The sequence below is a fragment of the Polyodon spathula genome, chromosome 1, assembly GCF_017654505.1.
Source record: "Polyodon spathula isolate WHYD16114869_AA chromosome 1, ASM1765450v1, whole genome shotgun sequence".
Lineage (NCBI taxonomy): Eukaryota > Metazoa > Chordata > Actinopteri > Acipenseriformes > Polyodontidae > Polyodon > Polyodon spathula.
Genome location: NC_054534.1, coordinates 82,659,859 through 82,683,900, shown reverse-complemented (window position 1 = coordinate 82,683,900; position 24,042 = coordinate 82,659,859). Strand labels below are relative to the sequence as shown.

The 24,042-nt window shown below is 36.3% G+C and overlaps 1 protein-coding gene across 1 annotated transcript in view; it reads left to right on the top strand.

Annotated features, from left to right (window-relative positions):
• LOC121323314 (phospholipid-transporting ATPase ABCA1-like) overlaps nt 1–24,042 on the top strand; it is a 44,980-nt gene that overhangs the window by 3,001 nt on the left and 17,937 nt on the right. Inside the window, exons 2-21 of the mRNA XM_041264307.1 lie at nt 1,007–1,127; nt 2,055–2,148; nt 5,632–5,773; nt 6,905–7,023; nt 11,072–11,193; nt 11,483–11,674; nt 13,027–13,116; nt 16,776–17,010; nt 17,414–17,553; nt 18,112–18,228; nt 19,082–19,279; nt 19,744–19,949; nt 20,238–20,414; nt 20,879–21,101; nt 21,223–21,444; nt 21,587–21,791; nt 22,117–22,230; nt 22,532–22,703; nt 23,165–23,296; nt 23,443–23,582. Coding sequence (XP_041120241.1) covers nt 1,062–1,127; nt 2,055–2,148; nt 5,632–5,773; nt 6,905–7,023; nt 11,072–11,193; nt 11,483–11,674; nt 13,027–13,116; nt 16,776–17,010; nt 17,414–17,553; nt 18,112–18,228; nt 19,082–19,279; nt 19,744–19,949; nt 20,238–20,414; nt 20,879–21,101; nt 21,223–21,444; nt 21,587–21,791; nt 22,117–22,230; nt 22,532–22,703; nt 23,165–23,296; nt 23,443–23,582 — 3,106 coding nt within the window. The 5' untranslated portion in view covers nt 1,007–1,061. The remainder of the gene's footprint in view (nt 1–1,006; nt 1,128–2,054; nt 2,149–5,631; nt 5,774–6,904; nt 7,024–11,071; nt 11,194–11,482; nt 11,675–13,026; nt 13,117–16,775; nt 17,011–17,413; nt 17,554–18,111; nt 18,229–19,081; nt 19,280–19,743; nt 19,950–20,237; nt 20,415–20,878; nt 21,102–21,222; nt 21,445–21,586; nt 21,792–22,116; nt 22,231–22,531; nt 22,704–23,164; nt 23,297–23,442; nt 23,583–24,042) is intronic.

Here is a 24,042-nt window from a genome sequence, read left to right as displayed (position 1 = left end):
TTCAATATTTGTTCGGATATTTGTTCGTTTTCAAAAAGTAATAAAAGCCATTATATTGCTTAGAACGCAGGCAGAGACAGCATAGCAGCAGTGGCAGGAGGGCATGGCTGTGGCCCCTGTGTGTGTGCCTTTATTTTACAGCAAGACGTTACAATATGTAACACATTGACATAGAAAAATATCTCAGAAGTAAAGAATATGTTGTGTAGGCAATACTTAAACCCAGTGAAATAACTACAAAACAAAAGATGCCGAACAGCAGTTCAAGTTAAATGTTGTTTTGTTTATTCCTGAAATAAATAGTACATAAAGTTAACACAGCATTTTATTTATTTTTTACTTTTTTTTTCATTCCTTGCCATTACCGTTTCTTCACAGTAAACAGCGGCCATCGACACGTTTTCATAAAGTAATAACATGAGGTTTACTTGTGCCTTTTTGTAGTTGAACAATCAAATGAAAACTGAAATTTAACTTTATAAACAGTTCAAATGAAAACAAATGTGGAAATGGCATTGTAAAATGAAGGGGGAAAAAACTTGCCATGTTGGTTCTTGTTTATTACATTCCACATAACAGAAAGTCACAACAGAAAATATATAATATATACAATCTATATAAAAATCACTACACAACATTTCCAGCAAGTTGGGCACTGTATAAGTGAGGCATTTCAGAATGACGTGTTTTCCTTTTTTCTGTCCTGTGAGATTCTGACTCGCTCTAAAGCAGCACAACGCTTTTTTGACCCAGATGGCCTTCCATAAAGGTCACTATGTGTGCACGCGCATAATCTGGTTTGTTTTTGCGGTCCAAAACTTTTAAATAGAGGTTTGAGAGCTGCTGAGTTGATCCTGTGGTTTTTAATTTTCTGGATGTATTAATCTCACATATCACACAGAGCTCTTATTTGTTCGAATATTCAGATATTTGTCCCAGCACTATCTGTATATAGGTAGAAGATGTAATTCAAATAAAATCAATGTATTCCTTTATTTTATTTCAGCTGGTGATAAAAAAAAAAAACATATCCCTGCTGTGTGGTGGAGCTGTGAAGCAAGATGTCTGCCTTCACTCAGCTGGGGCTGCTACTATGGAAAAACTTTGTGTATAGAAGGCGGCAAACAGTAAGGCGATTTTTCAGTGTGTCCATTTTCAGCAGTTAAGCCTGTCAAATAAAGACAAAAAAGTTAGCTTGTGTTGTGTTTGAGCAGGGCTTTGAACTGGGTTTGTTTGTCTTATGTATTTAACCATGGAATCCAGTTCCATCTGTTGTATCTGGGACATTGCATTAAGTGTACTTGGTGTTACAAAGTCTTGTGTAGAAACAAGGGTATTTATTTCTTGTAATTTATTTTGTATAGTCTATTATTAAGAATGTGGTTTATGCCCCTGTTTGAGTTTTAAAAGATAATGACTGGCTAAGATTCAAAGCAAATCTTATCTGTCAGGATCTGCTTTTGCATTTTAAGGTTTCAAAAGCTAAACAGTAAGTAAGTTTGTCTTGAAATAATAATGTGCCATCGGATCAAATGATTAACAACAGTTACAGAAAAATATAGTATTGGTGTCAAATGCACAAATCATCCTTGAAATATGAATTTGTAATATGTCAACAGTGAAACAGTACAGCATCAATCAAACAGGGACAACTGAATGTTATGTATAGTGTTGATAATGAAACATATGTGAATCTGATGTTTTGTACCATGTACTTTGTATTACTAAAGTGAAATGCATTTTTGAGTCAGCGTCACGGCTATTAAATAATCAGGAATGTTTGAAACAGTGTTATGTTATCCAGTGTAAAACACAACAGAAGAATGCATGGACATGAATAGAACAGGGGAGTTACTATTGACTAACAGCATCTGCTTTAATGCTTCCCTTGAAATTCAGATTTAGGCTTTGACTGTAGTCTAGGCCGCTGCTAAAACCAGCTTTGAAGTGAGCCCTGAATGCCATTTACTAATTATAGGTTTTTGAGATAGAGCATGGTAAGAAATACCTGAGTCCTTATTTGGTTTAAAATGTAGATAATCTTTTTTTTTTAGCTTCAGTTGCTGATTGAGATAGCATGGCCACTGTTTCTGTTCTTCATATTGATCTCAGTGAGGATGTCGTATCCCCCATATGAACAACATGAGTGTGAGTATCAGCAGCTTCCCAGTGCTTTACTTTTTATAACATAGGTACAGTAAAACCATTCTCATGCAAACACCCCTGTTATCCGAACAGCCACTTGGTAACCAGTCTTGTCGTGTGCAGTGTGCTTGAGCCCTGTTGTCATAGTAAGCACCCGCCCTTAATTCTCTGCTATTTACAGTATAGTTCAGTACTGTATGTATGTTATTTAAAGGTAAATGTGTTTTTTTATCTGTCTTTTAGGTTTATAGATTTGGGAAAGTTATAGGTAGTTTCGCAGTTGTAATTCAGTTATCCAAAAATTTTCTGAAAATGTTCAAAATGATGACCTTTTAATAAGTTATATCAAGGCTTCGTACTATTCAGGTTTTAGTTTTTGCCAAATCGACAATTAATATCGACGTATATTTTAGAAATAATTTATCGGGTTTTCTTTATCTTTATTTTTCAATTCAAACGGAGAATGGGTGAAATCGACCTTTATGCTTTAAAAAAACAGCCTTTCCGTGTTTAACCAGCAGTCTTTTCACACTCTTCAATGGGACAGTTCAAAAAAGCCACACTGTGGCTCTCAATGAACCATATACTGTGTGGCTCAAGAGACAGCTGCTGGGTTGCCCTGTATTACAAAATATATGTTATGGATGGCTTGCGCCAAAAAATGTTAATCAATCCTGAGGGTAACATTCCATTTACATGAACTGTATGCCAACCTCTGTGCAGTAATAATATTCATAATAAACCTTTGCTTTGTTTGAAATAATTTAGTTTGTTTTAGCAAGTCAATACACTTTTAGTAACATGTGAAGTAAGCAAATATAAACTGCAAAACAAAAAAAAAAAGCACAAGTTTGAAACACACGATACGATGTATGAATAGGGCCTTATCAACAGTAACAAGCTGTATAACCAAAAATTAATTCAAACTCATTTTAAAATTTACATTTGCATTCTTTGCTATATTAGCTTATCGTCTTTTATTGACAGAAGCGTTGGAGCTTCCTGTAATAGTTGACAGTGTAAGGTTAAACTGATAAAAAAAAGAACCTGATCTTTTTTTACATGTCATAGAACTGATAGTGAACTTCCAAGCATGGTGTACTCTATAGGGCGAAGGTCATATTCTTACTGAAATACTATTGGATCTATGAAAGCTACAAAAGTTTTGACATCACACTGATATAGGCACAAACCAAAATGTTGGTCTATAGTTTCTCATACTGTAATTTTACCTTAGAATGTATGAAACAATAACTTATAAACTTTCCACAATACACAAAATAGTAAGCAAAACATATTAGTTCACATGTGTTTTTCAAGGTGCAGCACGTTGGCATGGTGGTTAGCAATGCTGCCTCACCGTGCCAGGTTCCTGCGTTCAAATCCAGCCTAGGTGTCTGTCTGTGTGGAGGTTGCATGTTCTGCTTGTGTTTGTGTGGGTTTTCTCCGGGTACTATGGTTTCCTCTCACAGTCCAAAGTTCAGGTAGATTGGTCACTCTAGATTGCCCTCAGTGTGGTGTCCTGCAATGGACTGGCAGCCCATCCAGGGTGTAGTCCTACCTTGTGCCCTGTGTCTGCCAGGTTAGGCTCTGGCTCACTGCAACCTCTAAAGGATTAAGCAGTTAATGTGTTTCTTCAAAATAAATGCAATCAAATAATAACAAAAACTTTAATTAAAAGACTGTTTTTTTATTTTATTATTTCTAGTGGTTCCTTGATTTTTTATTACAAACACTCAAATTGTCCTTGTGGTTGCATAGTAACACAATCACATATGTAAAAGTAAGTACGGTGTAAATGCAATGGTACAGTGTGTTGTCACACTGCCACTACCCAATCACATGTGTAAAAACTAAGGGGCTCATTTTTATCCAGGGCTAGTTTTATACTGCGTGCAGACGCAACACAGCCTGCGCTTCGACTGACTTACGACCAGTTATAAAAATGTAATTTTCATTAGGAAAATGTAAAGTCGTAAGCCTGCATAGTAAATGAGTATTTAAATAGCCTCAGTAAGTACAATCATGCCCACTCACTCAGGGTTGCGCTGGAAAAGTTTGAAAGACAAACAATGGCTGAAACATGTTGCCCTAAAAAAGAAAAGCAAGCTTCACGGAGGAAGAGACGCATATCAGTTTGGAAGAAGTAATACAGAGTGAATCAGCTTTATTTTGAAAAGGCCAGAGTACAAAACATTGCAAAGCAGAAAAAGGAGGCATGGCAAACAATAGTTAATAAAGTTAATGCTGTGTCAAAGGCTTCAAGAAATAGTGCAGACATCAGAAAAAGGTATTATGATGTTAAAGCTCCTGCTAAAGACAAATGAGCAAAATAAAAATAAAAAAAAACTATGAGGAGCACTGGAGGAGGGCCTCCCACAAACATACAATTAACCAGTGCGTTGCAGGAGTTGCTGGCCGTGATATTTTAGGACTCCATAAAGTGGAGTCTAATGCTCCACTGCCAGGAACATTTGTAGGTTATACTGGCACTTCAGCTGAACCCCAACTGGCAGTGTTGCTTGCAGGGGACATAGGAAGAAACATGTATTTATTTGCCCTCTTAACCAAAGCAACCGTTACCTGGCTGATGCATTTAGACATTGAAGACTGGCAGATGCCAGAAACAGACCCAGCTGGTATTCGGAATGAGATGGTTATGTAAAAGGTTAAGGCAACAGTAACCTTGATGTGCACTGGTGTGACAAGGCTCCTGGCAGTAGCACTCTGTAGATTGTCCTTTACCTCTGAACACAGATCTGCTATCGCCTGTTTATCAAGCCGTTGTCTTTGTAAGATATGTTCACCTGACTGGTCAGGAAAAGTCACTCTGGTCCTATCTATTGTATTTGCAGGGTCTCTCCTCCTTGTCTTTCTTTCCTCAAGCATTCTAAACTGTAGAATTCCAAATAGCTGTTGCTGTGGTTACGTTTGTGTTTAAGTGCAGATTGTGTCAAAATCACATATGCTGTCATTAATCATAAACTTAACACGATTGTGTTCCCCTCATTAACACATTTCACACAAACCCGGCTATTCTTAATAATAATAATAATAATTACAAAACAAAAAAAAATACAGCTCCTTGCAGTGACTGCCACTCATTTAGAACAGTCCAAAGCACACCTAAGTCAAAGAGACTGAACATGGCAAGATGTGATCATGGTTAAAAATTGCAGGTAAACTGGGAGGTGGATCAAAAAAGCAGGGAACACCCTCAATGTTTCCGACAAAACATTGCACCGACACAAGGCTAGTATTTCAGTTCAACTCTGATATTGAAAATCAGATGCAGCTGCCACTCTGTCCTTGCACCCAAAAAAAAAAAAATCGCTCAAGCCCCGCTGCGCCGTCCCATGTCTTTTATTATATTTTAATTACAGAGTAGTTAGAGACACTTCATGCAAAGTGTTATCTGTTTACTTGACTTCCTTTCACTTCTGCACTATAGACATTGTGAATTACAGATTTCATTGTGTTTTGCAGGTCACTTTCCTAACAAGGCCTTGCCTTCAGCGGGGACTCTGCCATGGGTTCAGGGTATCATCTGCAATGTTAACAATCCATGCTTTCGGTACCCAACACCGGGTGAATCGCCAGGAGTTGTAGGAAACTTCAATGAATCAATGTAAGTTAACGGCAATGTTTTAATATGGTTGAAAACTCAGAGAGGTCAGTTTCTGAATACCTCAACAACAGCAAAAAAAAAACATAATTGTAAAATTTAACAAAGCTGTACTCTCTTTCTTTTTGTGTTTGTTTTACTGTATTTTACCACATTATGGTTACTGCACAGCTATAGCAATGCACTGGCACTTTACTAAGAAGGAGTGGAATGACATTAGCGGAATACCACTGCTATCATAATGAAATGAACCAATACACATGCAACTACCCTTACAGTGTGCTATAGTTTCGTGGTTAAAATAGAAGAGACAAGATTGAAAGTGAGCTTCTTTAACATCACTTGGGCAATTTGTCAGTATCTCCTATAATGGTACAGATATACAATTCTGCACTGGCTGCTATTTGTCAGTAACTCCTATAATGGTACAGATATATAATTCTGCACTGGCTGCTATTTGTCAGTAACTCCTATAATGGTACAGATATATAATTCTGCACTGGCTGCTATTTGTCAGTAACTCCTATAATGGTACAGATATATAATTCTGCACTGGCTGCTGTTTGTCAGTAACTGCTGTTATGTTACAGATATATAATTCTGCACTGGCTGTTATTTGTCAGTAACTGCTATTATGTTACAGATATACAGTGCTGCACTGGCTGCTAAGTTTGTTACCATTTTTTTTTTTTTTTTGAGTGCATATATTCATTAGCATGAATTAAAACTATATATTGTGAACTTTTGGCCTGGATCTGATTTACATTGCCATTACCAAAGCAGTGCATACAACCCTGCAATCTCACTCTTACAATCTGGGGCCCAAATATGCCCACACTAGCACATTCGTCAGCTTATGTTCTGCACATTTTGTCTCATTACAACAATGCAGCATTATCCCATTTGCATAAGTCTGTACCTGAACTGCTACAACACTAATGGTTAGACAATGCATTATGTCCTCTTATATTCTATGTTGCCATGGAAACACTATATTGGTGTTCTCGTTTTTTGGATTGGTAATGCATTACTGTTTAAAACCAACTCAATACATGTATTATTGTGTGATAATATATTCTGACATTATCATAATTTGTCTCGTACATTTGTATCATTTATTTATTTTCCCCACAGCATCTCACGCCTGTTTTCTGATGCAAAGAAGATCCTACTGTACAGTCAGAATGACAAAACCCTTGATGGATTCAGAAGTCTTATTAAAGCACTGAAGCGCCTGCAGAACACAAGCTCAGGTAACTGCAGTGCTCAAAACTAAAAGTATTGGAAACTAAGTCCAGTAGACAAAGCACAGGGAACAGCAGCTGTACAGTTAGTTGTCACAGAAGGCTTAGGAATATCTGTTTGTATGTTTAACAAGGTTGTTGGCTGCAAGTTAGAGCGTTTTAAAATTCAAATTCAACATTTTGGACTTTCAGCTAAAGGCACAGAAGGCTAGACTGTGAAAGAGCTTACCATGCAAACCGTAACACAGTAGGCATTTGGTGAATTCTGCTTATTGTGTGACATTTGAATAGTTCCACTATTCTTTGCTCTTGGACTTGGAACCTCAGTTATCAGGTAAATGCAGGTCACAGTCACTTGTTCAGCGAATTTGTAGTACAGTGACAAATTACAGGAAAGCATTCTAGCACATCCGTTAGTGAGCATAACAGGATACTGCAATTGACTGCTTGGTTTGGGTTGTATCAGGATTTTAGGTTCAAGTTAAGGACGCAGGGATTTTATTGTCATAAGATATGAAATGTCTACTCTGTACATTGTCGTTTTCCTATTCTATTTATTTTATAGTTATCGTTATGTGACTGAACAAATTGCCTACAATAAAACATTTAACTTACAGGTATTGTCATAGTTAGACCCTATCAGTCACAGGTTTCAGTATAGTTTTGAATGAATAAAATGACACTTAAACATGTATGTTTTCAATATAAAACTAGAAGACTACTGAATCTTAACAGAGCAGCAGAGAAATATATAGGCTTACTGTAGGAATATTTTATTTTTACAATGTATTGAGGTTTAGCAATATAGCCTAGGCATATATAAATAGGCTGTATGTGTGTCTGGCCACTTGAGGAGTCTGCTTCATTCGACTGTAGGGAAGAGGGTAGTATGGTTTCCACTGTCTTTCATACTGCTTTGTAGTTTTCCATATACCTAACAAGAAACTGACAAAAACTGAAAAATGTGGCGAAATCTAACATGAAATGATGTACAACTTTTATGGCTTCAGGTAGGCTTTTGCGATATCATGTTGTAGTTTGATTACATGTTAAATAAAAGATCTAAATTATGTTCATAATAGTTTTTTTTTTTTTTTTAATTATGTCGCAATCCTAAAATTCTAGTTTGATGCAACCCTTTTGGCCATAGCCGTAGCTCTTGCTTCATGGTACAATAAATAAACTTGTCTCCTGATAGATTACACTGAATTGCAGCTTTGTTTTGGAAACCAAGTGAACTTTGTGTGAGTTTGCATTGTAACAACAGCACTTGTTAAAGAAATCTGTTAAACCTCAAAGTCCAAGTTCTTGCTTTCTAATCTGACTAAAACAGATTACTACAATCACTGTGATAATACAGGCTTGTGGAATTTCAGAAATATGAATTGCCTTATTTTGACATAACTTTTGGAATCAGGATGATATGAATGCACATCATTAACAATTGAAAGGCTCTGGTACAGTGATAAAATTTGGCTTTACCACATAGTATTGAGTATTACAGTCTCAGCATTAATGAACCTGTATTTATGTCACACATTTTAACATGTACATTTTTTTTTCATGATACCAATATATCAAATGTACAGTTGTGGGGATGGAATATACTGTATGCTTTTGATATTTATTTATTACAGTGGTTACTAATGATAACACTGTATAACAAATTTTTATTTTATTTTTTTTTTGTTCCTGGGTAGTAAGTGTTATTTCCTAATTGCTTATGCCTCAAAAGTTTAGAAAATGGCTATTATTCCCCACAAACTTTGCTTTTGTGACCAGGGCAGTGACATTTTGAAATTTGCCTATTTCCAATGAGAAAACGGGCAAATGTGTCTTTTTGTTCACATAAAGTCAGAAAAAAACATATTAATCCAAATTAACACGTATTTATACTAAAGTAATACAAAAATGACTACAAAAGAATTAGAAGTGAGCAGTTTTTCGAGATTTACGATTATACTGTAAATTTACAGTATAATCGTAAATCTCGAAAAACTGCTCACTTCTAATTCTTTTGTAGTCATTTTTGTATTACTTTAGTATAAATACGTGTTAATTTGGATTAATATGTTTTTTTCTGACTTTATGTGAACAAAAAGACACATTTGCCCGTTTTCTCATTGGAAATAGGCAAATTTCAAAATGTCACTGCCCTGGTCACAAAAGCAAAGTTTGTGGGGAATAATAGCCATTTTCTAAACTTTTGAGGCATAAGCAATTAGGAAATAACACTTACTACCCAGGAACAAAAATTGTGTTACATAGTGTTATGTGACTTCTAAAGACAAGAGCTTATTTAGGTGTGTCATAGCAAAGGGGGTGAATACTTATGCAATAATTTATTGTCTGTTTTTCTATTTGTAATTAATTTAGAACAATTTGTAAATTTTATTTTTCACTTTGACATTATGGACTTTTTTTGTGTTGATCAGTGGCAAAAAATCTCATAATTAAATCCATGTTGTAACACAATAAAAGGGGGGTGAATACTTTTGAGAGCCACCGTAATAGATTGAACAGTGTTTTGTTGCAATGATGTTTGCTGTTCGGTCCTTAAACATTTTTCTTGAATGCCACTGCAGTGGTCGCTGATGTTTTCTGAGATGCAGTTCAGGCCTCACCTTTTGTTTTTGATATTTTCAAGTCATCTTGATAGCTGCTTTCCAACAAAATTTGAGATTGGTGGCATCTGTGGACTACAGCAATGGCAACAATATTTAAAACATTTTGTTGTTGTTGTCATGGTAGCTTTAAGGTGCATGTGGACAGTGTCAGTGAAATGAAACAAGTTTGCCCGCCAATACGGCAGTCTGTGAAGTCTGAGCAGCTTCTTGTTTTTATTGAAACATGAAACCTAGTTTGCAGAGCACTATTCTGAGCCATTTAGACCAGCAGCAGGAAATCAGCTGCTAATCTATGCTGTGGAATGCTATGAGAAGGAAGAGGTGCGCTGATAGTGCACACTCGCAAACTAATGAAATGGAGAAGTGAAAATAAAAAAAAACACGCATATTTAAAATAGCTTTTGACTGTTGAAAAGAAACCAGGGAAAATGTTCTTCAACTTTAGTAATCGGAGAGACTGTACAGATTAGCAGCAGTGCACTTAAACTGTATACTTCAACATTTTAAGAGACATTTATGTGAGATAAATGGGTTCTGACTGTGAGTGCAATTGAGGTCTTTGGTATTTTGCATGTGTGTGACTGCTGTTGGGAAGCTTAGCAGCAGACTGAAATGCAATCCTACCAATGTAGGCAGGAGAGCAATGACCGATAGTAACCCGGGTGTACTCAGAGTGTTACTTTTTCAATCAGGACTGTTACCAAGCCAGAATGTGCTGCCAAAGGCTGAACAAATGGCTTGGGATGAATCTTATGATTCATTGCCTGGAATCCTCCAACATAGCGTTCACTGTAAATGTTAAACAGTAAAAGAAACTTGTTCCTGCAGAGAGAAGTCTTTGTTATAAGGATGCACAGAGAGAATACTATCTGCATGTTCAGATTACTGTATTTTTTATCTGTTTATTATCCCATTACATGTGTCTTTAATCATCAAGTATTGCTGCTTGAATTTTGGTCATGTTTTACCTTTTGTTTTTACCTTTTGAGGCAGTCTCTGAGTAAACGTGAACAACCTTACATTTCTATAATAAGTTTAAGAATCACCAGTGTGGGATTTTCAGTGAGATTCTCCAGTTCCCTACTTTGGAACTCCAGATTATAGGTCATACAGTAGTTTAATTTGTTTATATGGTTTAACTTGTAGTTTAGTCTTTTAATCATGTTAGCTAGCTATAAAGAAGTAGTTATTAACAGAAGTTATATCATATCTAAAGTCTTATATCCCTTTAAAAAGTCTGTTTAAGCTGCTGATTGTAATGTGCTTTTGGAATGTTTTTTTCAGTGCTGCAGAGGTTATTCAGTTGTAAGTTATTGTATTATTCTTCACCCCTCAATAAATAGAGCAAAATAAATACTATTGGCACATATTACTTTCTGCCGTTTTGTTTTTCATAACACAGATAAATAATGTATTTTTATTTTCAACAGGTTTCACACTGAAAGATTTTCTCATTGAAAATGAGACCTTGTCAACATTTCTTCGGGAAAATGCTTCATTTCCAGAGTTTGCAGTGAAAGAAATACTGGATGCAGATGTAAACCTGGAAAAGGTAAAAACAGAGTATTGTTATTATTATTATTATTATTATTAGTATTATTATTATTATACTAGATTTGTACACAAAACTGTATTTTTAAAATATAGTCATATATATATATATATATATATATATATATATAGTATATTATATATATACACCACACACACACACACACACACACACACACACATACATACATACATACGTACGTACATACACAGACACACACAAAAATTCATGTTGAGTGGAAGACAATTTTCTATATATATTTTGTTTACTTATGTGTTGTATTTTTCAGGTGCTTACAAGAGGCTTTGGTGTGCGTCTGAAGGACCTCTGCAATGTAACAAAATTGGAAGACTTTGTCACCATATCTGATAGCAGAGTGTCTTCAGTCTCTGAACACATCATCTGCACATCATCTAAAGAATGGCTGAATCGCGCAGAAAGACTTTTTCTTTCAAACCTAGATTTTGTAAAACCCATATTGGTAAGTAAAAAGGACTACAAGCTGACAAATGAAATTAATTTACAATGTCCTTACAAAAAAGGTGAGTAATAATAATACAATAGCACACTAAAGTAACCCATGAAACCAACAGAAAACCACAGCTTTACCAGCAATGGCAACCCAATAGACTTGAATGTGGTAACATGTTAGTACAGTGATCAATGACTTTATGATCCTCCTGTATTCAACACAAGTACAATTACTGTGCCTTTACATTTAGGTAATTGCTCATATTTAGTCTTAACCTTTGAAAACAGCTTTGTTTATCTATTGCAGTTTATGTATGCATAGCATATTGTAGCATCTTGCAGGCTGCATACCTTGGAGGTGTAGATAGGCTTGCAGTGTTCTCCTAGTAATACTGTTGTTCTTTTTTTGGTTGCTTCTTATCATTAATTTTTTAGTTTAAACACATCCCCAGGACTCAGAATGTAGGAATTCATCACCTGCACTGGTTTGTTTTAGCAAAATGAACTACACTGACATTTCATTGTGTTATAAGAAAAACAGTCCTCCTATTGTAGCACCCACCATAACTAAAAGGGTACCCTTCAGTCAGAACTCCGTTGACGGCAGAGTGATATTCTCTGCAACACTGTTGAGACCACCTGTTTAACGGCAGTTGCTATTCATAAGAGGTAATGCAGATGTGTTGTTAAGCCCCAACGATTTTCATCTATGATGTTTTCCAATCAATGTATTTCCAACATTGCTTTACGAAGAATACACCATCAAAATTCTTACAATAGTGAATGCAATAAATAAATGTCAAGGGAAGGGATAATGTCGAAATGAAATGGAACACTTTAGTCAAAGCTTTGAGCAACAATCCCGAAAGCCACATAACAACTACAGTACATAAGATGAATGCCTCTTTTGTTTTCCTGAGTCCTGTGGATTCAAGGAAAGATTTGTTTCTCTTTGAGAATGGAATCATAGATGAACTTAGTAAGAAAAGTAATACAATGGTGTGTCCATCGTGTATGGTGTTTTGAAAGACTTGTTGCTAAGTAGACATTGTTCATCTGGTGTTTTGGCTAGTATTGGATTACTTTAACCCCTCCCCCCAGAAGGTTCCACTTTTTGTAAGCATTTGTAGTTTAAAACTACAATTTCCTAAAACTGCTACAGAAATTTAAATATTGAAGGTATGCAGCATTTTTATATTTGCCCTTCAGTTTACTGTTGATGACTGACCTGTAAAGTTTCTTCCTTGATCTTTTACTATTGATGACTGGCCTGTAAAGTTTATTATTTGATCTTTTACTGTTGATGACTGACCTGTGAAGTTTCTTCTTTGATCTGACATGCTTCTTTTCCACCTTTTGCAGAAAAAAGTGAAGTCCGACCCTCATTCCATCCAGCTGGTATCGGAAGCCACAGAAAACCTCTTGCAGAGTCTGGGAACCCTGGTAGTTGAGGTAAGCGCCCCATAATTAATAAGTGGAGTGTAGCCTGTGCCCTTAGGGAGGAATGCAGCCTCAAAGTGTCAATGTAGGAGATGAAGCCTTAAACTATTAATACTTTGAAAGTGAAGAGCATTTACTGCTTTAGAAAATGCTGCCTTAAAGATAAATACCATACTTTAACAAAAACATATATTTTAAATAGTATTTTCAAAAATAGTCAAAATATATGTGCAACATGTAAGCTACTTAGTTCATAAGAGAAAACACTACCTTTTCAAACATAGATCAGATCGCCTGGTATTATCTGTAAGTGTATAGAAAATCAAATGCCAGCCTATGTGACCAGTCTTAGTGTTGTTCTAATAAATTATTCATTACATGCAGTAGACTTCATTTCTATAGTCCATCTGTTAGGAAGTCCATTGGAAAGTGTTAATTTTGCTCTATCAAACTGGAGTAACCTTCTTCCTGAAATAATGTGTTACTCTCCCTGATTTTAAGGATCGGTTATTGTAATTTTTTTTAACTGTATTCAGTTCATGGTGTATAATTTTATCATAGTATATCATATGGTTTATTGTATGAATGAACGAATATGAATTGTAACCTGCCTATAGTCTGATGGGACACATTTGTAAACAAGATGTTCCATCTCAAGGGTCTATCCTGGACTGAAGCATTAAAATAAATAAATAGAGACCCGTGACATCTTCAACAAACTTCTCCAAAACACCATCCTTTAGCTTACCTTCTCTCCCAGCTGCAATAACTCATGCTGCCATTGGCTGGAAATTGGTTTAAAATACTAAGAATGTGTTCTCGTTTCACCAGCTCCTGAATGTGCCCATTGTACAAATTGTTGCATCTGGACTTCATTGGTGTGCAAATGTATTGTTAAGTACTGTGGGTCTGACTGAGGCATGATTAACTGGCACTTAACATGATCTGTTTTTGCAGGGTGAATAAATAAGTGTAGACGGCCTCCATGCTTATTATTGTCTGGTTACACAGACCACCATAGCACTTTTCTTTGACCACGTTAGGTAGGCCAAGATATGTGCAAATTCAGAACTTGTACAATATTGATGAAACTTGGTATGGACATTCCTTTGTGCTTGTTCTTGGAGGTGTTTAGACTAGTTTAGACCCTCTCCTGCATTAATTGAGACATTTAAAGATACCAATCTTTAGAACCGCTTACCAAAATGTGATAAAACTTGGCATTAACATCACAGGATGTAAGTCAATAAACAATGCGTAGAAAATGGTAAACAACTAATTTCAAAGTGCTGATGCTTGAAAAGATGGGGTAGCTTAGAAAAAGCTTGTCTGGTGTTGATGAAGCTTGAGCACGCTTAGGCTGTTCGGCATGCTGTGGATTTTGGACATGGTGTACTGTGTAATGTGTGTCCATAGTGGGAGGTAGGCACTGTACGTCACTGACATTGTCTGTTGATTCCAACAAGGGAGTACAGAAAAGCACTGGGTCTTGTGCTCGGCTTGTTGGTGCCAAACAAGAGGAAAATGAATTTATAGCAAAAGTTGCCAGAAAAACATTTCATGCTGACCCTGGTCAGGAGTGCAACAAGTTCTGGTGGCTCAAGTCAACTAGTTAGTACATGAAAGTACAGCCAATAAGGGCTGTAAATAATAAACAAGAACTAGTAAGTAGCTAGTGTTGGAAGGCTTATGTGTGCAACTTAAAAAGATAGAAATGCATGGCGTGTGTTCAGAATATTACCATGCACAGTATGTATCAGTCCTTTTGTAAAAATGACTTTTTATTTACACTGAGAAGCTGTTGACTATAGTACAGTCTTGAAAAGGGGATCTTTGTGTTCCTTTCTAAGTCTGCTTGTCTAAAAATGAATCTTGCTTTGCGGTTCAGAAGTGAACGAAGGTAACCTTTCAGTTACTGTAGGAGGGAGTGCACTTCAGGTTGTTCCTCATTTCAGATTACTTTAACAAGTGTTTTGACAGCTTTTTGTTGTTGTTGCAACATGACTGCAAAACACTGTTAAAAAAATCTCATGATTCTGAGCCCTTTGCGGTTAGAACAATAAACGAAATATAGTTTTAACAAAAGCTTTAAAAAATAAATAAATAAATAAATAAAAGAGTAGGCTTGCAGAGAATGTGCCTGGGTGTCGTGTTACAGTGGCTTCCCCTTACATCACCTCTGCTTGTGCTTTGTCTAGTATTAAACATAACTGATACCGTTTGACAGTAAAATTGCTGATGTGGCTGACTAATTCCTGTGCTGAGCACTACGCATTTCTGGACAACAGTTGCAGAAGGATCATTCTGAGGCACACCAGTATGAACAGCATCCCTTATGTGTAACATGACCGATAGTAACTTTTGTTCTAGCAGATGTTTTTCTACTGAAGCATAGAATGTCAAGAGAATTAGCAGATCAGTTCACTGTGGAGCAGCTGCAGTTCAGTGTACTTACTTGCCTATTGTGAGGGTCTTACACAATGCTGAAAGAAGGATAATAGTCATAGAAAAACATGTTTCCAGAATTCATTTAAATCTGGGAGCAGGTCAAGGAAGCCTGTTTTGTTTCCAATATTGTGAACATTTCTACTGAGTATTTACTCGTGTCTTTCTTTAAGCATAGAAATTCACTAAAGACAAGCACAGTCATGTTCACATTAGTAGGAAAGTCCTTGGTGTGTGTTTGCTGGTTTTCTTTGTTCGCTAGAAAACCCTTTTGAACAGTTTGTTTGCAGTTTCTTCACTTTCCCCAAAGGTAATTTAATAGGGTTCCATTCAGTTTCAAATTATACTTTTTTTTCCCCCTCTGGTAACATTTTACAGGATAACCTACACAACTAGTATTTTCAGCATTTACTTGTTATATATTTATTTTTGTTGCCTTGTGGAAAATATATTAAAATGCTTGAAACTACAGCTGTAAGTCATAGATTGCGAACCTGTAAAATAAGCACATTTACCAATTTCCGAAAAGGAACTACATACCTGTTTATTTTAGAGCAGGGAAATACTCAAATGTTCAAAGAAATTCAGCTGATAATTTGGTGACAAAAATATCCATGTTCATATTCATTCATCAGATATCCAGATGCCATGCAAAGGAAAACAATGCATACATGAATTTTATATTGGCCATTTGACTGGGTTCTGGGTTTATTTTACTCATGCACCATATTTTTTACTGTAACTCACTAGTTTTAAATGAAAGAATATTAGTTATTCTTTTAGTCAGCTAATTTAAATGAAAGAATATTAGTTTATTCTTTTGAATTTTGAATGGATATTCATGGTTGATAAATTGTCCCAGAACGAATGTATTTAGGAAAAAAAAGTACATACGAGAATTTGACACAGTTGGGCACAGGAATGACAGTTTCTAAACTTGTAGAGTTTAGAAGAACAACAGTTAGTGTTTGATGATTTTCACCCATTATTATTGCTTCCAACTCATTAGCAGACCCTTAAGGCTGTCGCACAACAAATTGCAAAAAAATAGGATTCAATCCTATTTATTTTGCGTCACCCTGGTGTTGCTCCCGCGTCACCTGTCGCGTCGCCTGTGGTGTGAAAGATACTTATCAAAAGTATTCATTTTTATTGGTCTTTTTGTTTGCCATACTTGATGTTAAAACCCACTGATCAATATAACGATTGTATTTCTGCCTTTGTAGCTGTCCAGCATGAAGAGCTGGAATGACTTGAGAAATGAGATCCTATTCCTGACTGAGAAAGCCAATGGATCTCCAAGCCAGATGTACCAGGCTGTGTCCAGGATTGTCTGCGGTCACCCAGAAGGAGGCGGACTCAAGATCAAGTCAATGAACTGGTACGAGGACAACAACTACAAAGCACTGTTTGGGGGAAACAGCACAGAAGATGAGACTTCTTTTTACGACAACTCAACCAGTAAGTACAGTATCTAATGCAAGATTGGGATCAGAATACCTGCTGCACAGGGAGCGAATGTATAGTGGTATGTCAAGGTGAATTGATTTCACGAGTCTGAAAAACTAAACAACCTTGTCCATTTTACTTGAAATTATTTTTCAGCAAGGAAACAGTGATGTCAGGGAAGTTTATTTGCTAAATAAATGAATACATCCACTGAGGGAAAGCCCATTTAACCATAACAGAATGCAGGTGTTTCAAACCCCCTCTACCTCATTCACAGCTTCAAACACAAAATAATTTCTAAAATAGAGACTAAGTCTAGCGTGTTCTAACCCCTGTACCTCACATTTAGTGACAACAGAACAAACCTAACTACTACTGTATACATAACCCAATTTTACACATTGTTTTCTTCTAGCTCCCTACTGCAATGATATGATGAACAATTTCGAATCCAGCCCAGTCTCTAGAATGATCTGGAGAGCACTAAAGCCTCTGCTCATTGGTAAAATTCTCTACACTCCAGATACTCCAGCCACACAAAGAATCATTCATGAGGTAATTGCAAATTACAGCTTTTAGGGTTGGGGTTAGGGTTAGTGTTTTTTTTTTTAATTTGCTGTATAAAACCAAGGCTATAGAAGTACTATTAGTAGATTACACATTGAAACATTTTATTTTTTACCATTTAAATTGTCATACACATTTTCAGTGAAAAAGTCTACATGATTTAGTATTTATAGTTTAGATTTTACATTTGTATTTTTTTCACAGTTTGCCTTTTCAGACACACCGTTCGATTACAGTGATTTACAATGCATCAGGATAATATTAATTATTAAATTACTCTTGTAAGCAATGTGAAAATGTATGCAAGATCCGTAAAACTGGACATGTTCAGTTAAACATTAATTAAAAGCTATACCGTTTGAGGTTTTTATTTTTGTTTACTGTTTAAAGGTTTAAACTTTTTCTGTCTTACATAAACTAAATGTCATTTACTTTGTCAGACAACTACCGAGGATGGCATTAGTAAGATAATAATATTCAGAAATAAAAGCTTTTGAAGTTTCGGCGGGCCTTGAACGGGATAATTAGCTGCTTTTGTTTTTCCAGGTTAACAAGACATTTCAGGAACTGGGTGTGTTTCGAGATCTTGGCGGCATGTGGGACGAGATTAAGCCAAAGGTCTGGAAATTCATGGAAAGCAGCCAGGAGATGGATCTTGTTCGGGTAAGTCAAGTACTTTGACTGAGGAAATAGAGAACCATAATTGTTTTTAGCGCCAGCTAGCTCACAGACATTTTCCCAAAACTAAAAAAGATTCTGGCTTTCACAGTAATCAATAGCCAGAGAAAGACCCAACATTGTTTCTGTGTCACTGTTTTTGTCTTTAATGTTTGTGTTCTTAACAGGCATAGCACACACAGAAACTGTTATAATAAGCATGACATTTCAGAGATGTTCCTAAAGACAAAATATACTAACTGTATATTTATAAATTCATTATAATTCTGAATTGGAAAAAACTATTTTACCAACAAAGGCAACATAGTGGTTTTGAAACTAATATTGGACAGTGGCCCTGATACAGTAACACACATTCTGGTATTGCATTGATTTACAATATTTTTATTGGGTAATATCATTATGATACAATTTGTGAAAACAAATGTCAAAACTTTAGTTGTGGTACTATTCATACAGTACTATTAAGATTGGGTTACGTACTACTGTTAGTTTAAGAGATCTTCATAACATCAGCAAAGTTGGTTTACAGGATGTTGTTCATACGAATTTGGTTTTGCAATATGGTTGATTGGCTAAAGTGCACATACATTCTTCTATCTGTTTGACTTGTGGAAATTGTCACTTGCAATTGTTTAGGAGACGCATAAGATTAGATTACCACCTAGTGGAATGTTGTTGTACATACCTGCTACACCTTTTTGTTCTAGTCATTTTGAAGCTTCACTCTTTCTGAAGCTTTGTTATTTTTAAAGCACACTGATAACTGGTTCATTTAAATATGTATTTTGCATAATGTTGTGTTTTAAGATAATTTGTTTTCTTTTTCCAAATCCAGACTCTTCTCCAGAACAATGCAAGTTCAAGTTTCTTGGATGCACAGTTAAGCGGCACTGGCTGGTCTGTGAAAGCGATTTCCAGTTTCTTATCAGCACGCTCTGAAGATTCTCAGAAAACTAGAGGTCCAGTGTACACGTGGAGGGATGTTTTCAATGAGACTGACCATGCTATTCTAACTATATCACGTTTCATGGAGGTTGGTATGCACAATAGTACAGATATATTACACCATGTTGGGTTAGTAGCCATGGAAACCTGAATATTTATCTAATAGCACAGGCCCAGAAAGAAGCCTCAAGCCTGCCTTAGATGGGCCATGTGCTCAGTCTCCAAGTTAGTTTAATTTATGTCAGGAAGAAATGTGTGCTTACCTACTGTAATTTCATTTCTCTGTTGACCGAAGCAATGCCAGGCCTCCTGTGGTGAAGGCTGGTTTTAAAGGTTGTAGAGCTAGTGAAATAATTCCTGTAAAAATGACCTACGGCTATGATAAATTATTGCTACAGTAGGTCTAACATTTTCCTATAAGACGTACACATGACTATTCCGAGTCAAGAAATATCATCAGAGACCATAAATTAACAAAACGTGCTAAAAAATGTATGATTTTATTAGGTTTGAACATTTTGAATGAATGTTTTTGTGTTTTGTTTTTTAAAGTGTGTGAATTTGGATAAACTGGAGCCAGTTCCCACTGAGGAGAGATTAATAAACACGTCTATGAAGCTGCTTGATGAAAGAAGATTTTGGGCTGGAATTGTATTTCCTGGAATAGAATCGAACAGTAGTGACTTGCCTCTGCATGTGGATTACAAGATCCGAATGGACATTGACAATGTGGAGAGAACCAACAAGATTAAAGATGGGTACGATCATTCTACTTCAATTTCTATATAATACAAAGGGAAATGGTACTGTAGTCCACAACCTGTGCACATGCACCACTTTCATCTTTAGTTAGGGATCATCTAGATATAATTTAATTGGCCATTTATTTAACTGTTGCATCTAAAGGAGATTCTAAATGGATGACACATGGATTATTTTTGGCATTCAAAGTGCATACCAGGGAGGCAAAATCCCTGCTTCTGTCATTATTCAGTCAATAGACTGTTTGCGGATTGTTTGACCCTGTTTTTACCTGTGTTCTGAAGGTATTGGGACCCTGGTCCCAGGGCAGATCCCTTTGAAGACATGCGCTACATCTGGGGCGGATTTACTTACCTTCAGGATGTGATCGAACAAGGCATCATCCGAGCTGTTACAGGCACAGAGAAGAAAACTGGAGTTTATATACAGCAGATGCCTTACCCCTGTTATGTGGATGACATGTAAGTCAAAAGATCATACAGTAAAGAAGCATTATTTCATATAATTTAAACCATCAGTGCAAGTATATTTCAAGTTACCAAAATAAGTGGCTAAAACAGTGTACAAAGAGCATAATCTTTTTGAGTACTCAACAGAAACTAATCTTGTTATACGTTAAGAGCGAAAACAACTGTGCAGCTTTACATATTTTTGCATAGTGTGTGTGTGTGTGCGCGTGTGTGTATGTATATATAATATATATAATTCTTTTTTTTTTTGAAAGCAGAAACTTAAATATAATTTTTACTTTTGGCAACTCAAACAAGTACATTTTCTGAGTCGGGTGTGAAAATGTATTGGATTTCACATAAAATGTACAAGAAACACCTTTTGTTGGAGACTATAAGCCGAAATACTTGTCTACATTATTTCTGTTGCAGCAGAACGGTAAACTGTTTTGTAAGTGTAGTTCTTTCATATCCAGGTTTTTGCGAGTGATGAGCCGCTCTCTGCCCCTGTTCATGACATTGGCTTGGATCTACTCAGTGGCTATCATTATCAAAGGCATAGTCTATGAGAAGGAAGCCCGTCTGAAGGAGACAATGAGGATTATGGGACTGGACAATGGCATACTGTGGCTGAGCTGGTTCATCAGCAGCTTGATTCCTCTCCTTATCAGTGCCTCATTTTTGGTCTTAGTACTCAAGGTATGTCTGGGTTTTTAAAGTTTTGTGCCAGACCAATGCTTTTTTCTTCAGCAACGCTTCAGTTCACCAGACAAAGTCATTTCTAGTAGTACATTTTGGTTTTATGTCTTTGTCTCTGCAGAAAGGAAACCTGTTGCCCTATAGTGACCCGAGTGTAGTTTTTGTGTTTCTTGCCACCTTTGCTGTCGTGACCATAATGCAGTGCTTCTTGATAAGCACCATTTTCTCAAAGGCAAACCTGGCTGCAGCTTGTGGAGGCATCATCTATTTCACTCTCTACCTCCCCTACGTGCTGTGTGTAGCCTGGCAGGATTACGTGGGCTTTACTGTGAAAGTCATAGCTGTAAGTAATTATTATTTTGTCATCTAAACTGCATTGTTTATTTTGAGTTTTTCAAAAGAGAAGAAAGGATTTTTTTTATTTACACTGTTCAAGTGAATGATAAATTCTTTATTTGTTGCTTCTGTCCATTGTTTTCTTTAAGAGTTTGTTATCACCAGTGGCATTTGGGTTTGGCTGTGAATATTTTGCACTCTTTGAAGAGCAGGGGGTTGGGATTCAGTGGAACAATCTCCTCTCCAGTCCTATAGAGGAAGACAATTACAACCTCACTACCTCCATATACATCATGTTTGTCGATGCTTTTCTTTATGGAGTGATGACCTGGTACATTGAAACTGTCTTCCCAGGTAAGAAACGCTCATAACATGTTTTTTTTATTTCAACACTAATAATCGAATGACTCATTTTCACAGATGACTTACAAGGCTTCGGGCCTATGCACATATACTGTGCTCCCATCATGAATGAATGAACCCTACAGTTACCAAACCACAGCAGTGAAATATATGTTTTAGCAACTGAAGCCATCAGTGAGAGTATATATTATCTCAAATTATTTTGTCTTGTAAGTAAAGTATATATGTGTATGAACATTACAGAAATGTTTATGAAAAGGAACGTAATCTGGACTGCAATTTCACGAAAATACTATAATTGACATTCTTTTTTTAGGCCAGTATGGGATTCCCAGACCATGGTATTTTCCGTTTACCAAATCATACTGGTTTGGTGATACACAGCAGAAAATGCCAGAACGTATATCAACCAGAAAAGAAAACTCTGAAGGTAAAGGTTATTTTATTGTGTGGCTAGTAAATAAGGCACAGTACCATAAAATAAATCAACAGTAAGAGACATAAAAAAACCCAACAATTTCACTGCTCCTACACGGAACTAAGATATTTCATTCTAATTTTATAACGTTTTTTTCCTGAAGAAATGGAGGCACAGTTCTTTCCAAACAGGCCCTATATGTTTTAATGCAATGTGTTACAGTATTCTTTCTACACAGACATTATTTGACTTTTTATTTGATGTTTCTGTTATGTGCTCTGAATTTGAGCTTATTTTAATATATTCATTTCAGTTTGCATTGAGGAAGAGCCAGCACATCTTGAACTTGGAGTATTCATAGAGGACTTGGTTAAAATCTATCAAAATGGGAAGAAGGTTGCTGTTGATGGACTTACTCTCGGTTTCTACGAAGGGCAGATCACTTCATTTCTGGGGCACAATGGAGCTGGCAAAACCACCACTATGTAAGATAATTTAAAATATATTTGTTGTGACCGTGTGGCCCAAGGAAACCGAAGCAAAATTAACTACTGTGTAAAAGTGAAACATCAAATGTTTAATCTTTATAGTTAATAACTGTGTCATCAGCACATCTTCCTATTATAAGGAAATGCAAACTAAAATGCACGTAGTTCAGCAGAGGATGGCAGGGGGGCTGCATTTTGGGTCCCCAAGGGACAAATTATGAGAACCACTGTTTTAAATGTTAGGAAGTGCAGCATAGTCAAAAACCAGGAGTAAAATAACACCATTTTAAAGTGTGTTTAGGAACAACAAGTACAATTTCAGTGATGTGTCTTTTTCATACAGGAGTCTCCCATTAAATTATCTCAGTCATTTTTTTTAAATTGTACACCGCAGCTGTGAATAATTTTTGCTAGGTTTTTAACAGTTCATGAGGTCTGACTACTTTGTTTTTGTTTAGGTCAATCTTAACTGGCTTGTTCCCGCCTACATCCGGTACTGCCTACATTCTGGGAAAAGATATCCGCTCTGACCTCAGCACAATCAGGCAAAACCTCGGAGTGTGTCCTCAGCACAATGTTCTTTTTGACCAGTAAGTAATCCCTTCATGAGGTTGCTTACGTTTAATATTGCAGTGTTATGTAGGCAACCCCAAAAGGCCGCCATTTCTGTTACTGGTCTGCTATTATACTGTATAATCTCACAAGTCAACTGATTTTCCATATTTTCAATGGAAAGGCTGACTGTTGAGGAACACGTTTGGTTCTACGCCCGGCTGAAAGGACTGTCTGAATCGGAGGTCAAAGCAGAGATGGAACAGATTGTAGTGGACGTAGGCCTGCCAAACAAACGGAAAGCAAAAACAAGCCAGCTTTCTGGTAACTTTTTGTCCATTCACTTATTTTTGTTTGTATATATATACAGAACTGTGCAAAAGTTTTAGGCAGGTGTGAAAAAATGCTGTAAAGTAAGAATGCTTTCAAAATAGACATGTTAATAGATTATATTTATCAATTAACTAAATGCAAAGTGAGTGAACAGAAGAAAAACCTAAATCAAATCCATATTTGGTGTGACCACCCTTTGCCTTCAAAACAGCATAAATTCTTCTAGGTACGCTTGCACAAAGTCAGGGATTTTGTAGGCATATAGTCAGGTGTATGATTAAACAATTATACCAAACAGGTGCTAATGATCATCAATTCAGTATGTAGGTTGAAACACAATCATTAACTGAAACAGAAACAGCTGTGTAGGAGGAATAAAACTGGGTGAGGAACAGCCAAACTCAGCTAACAAGGTGAGGTTGCTGAAGACAGTTTACTGTCAAAGGTCATA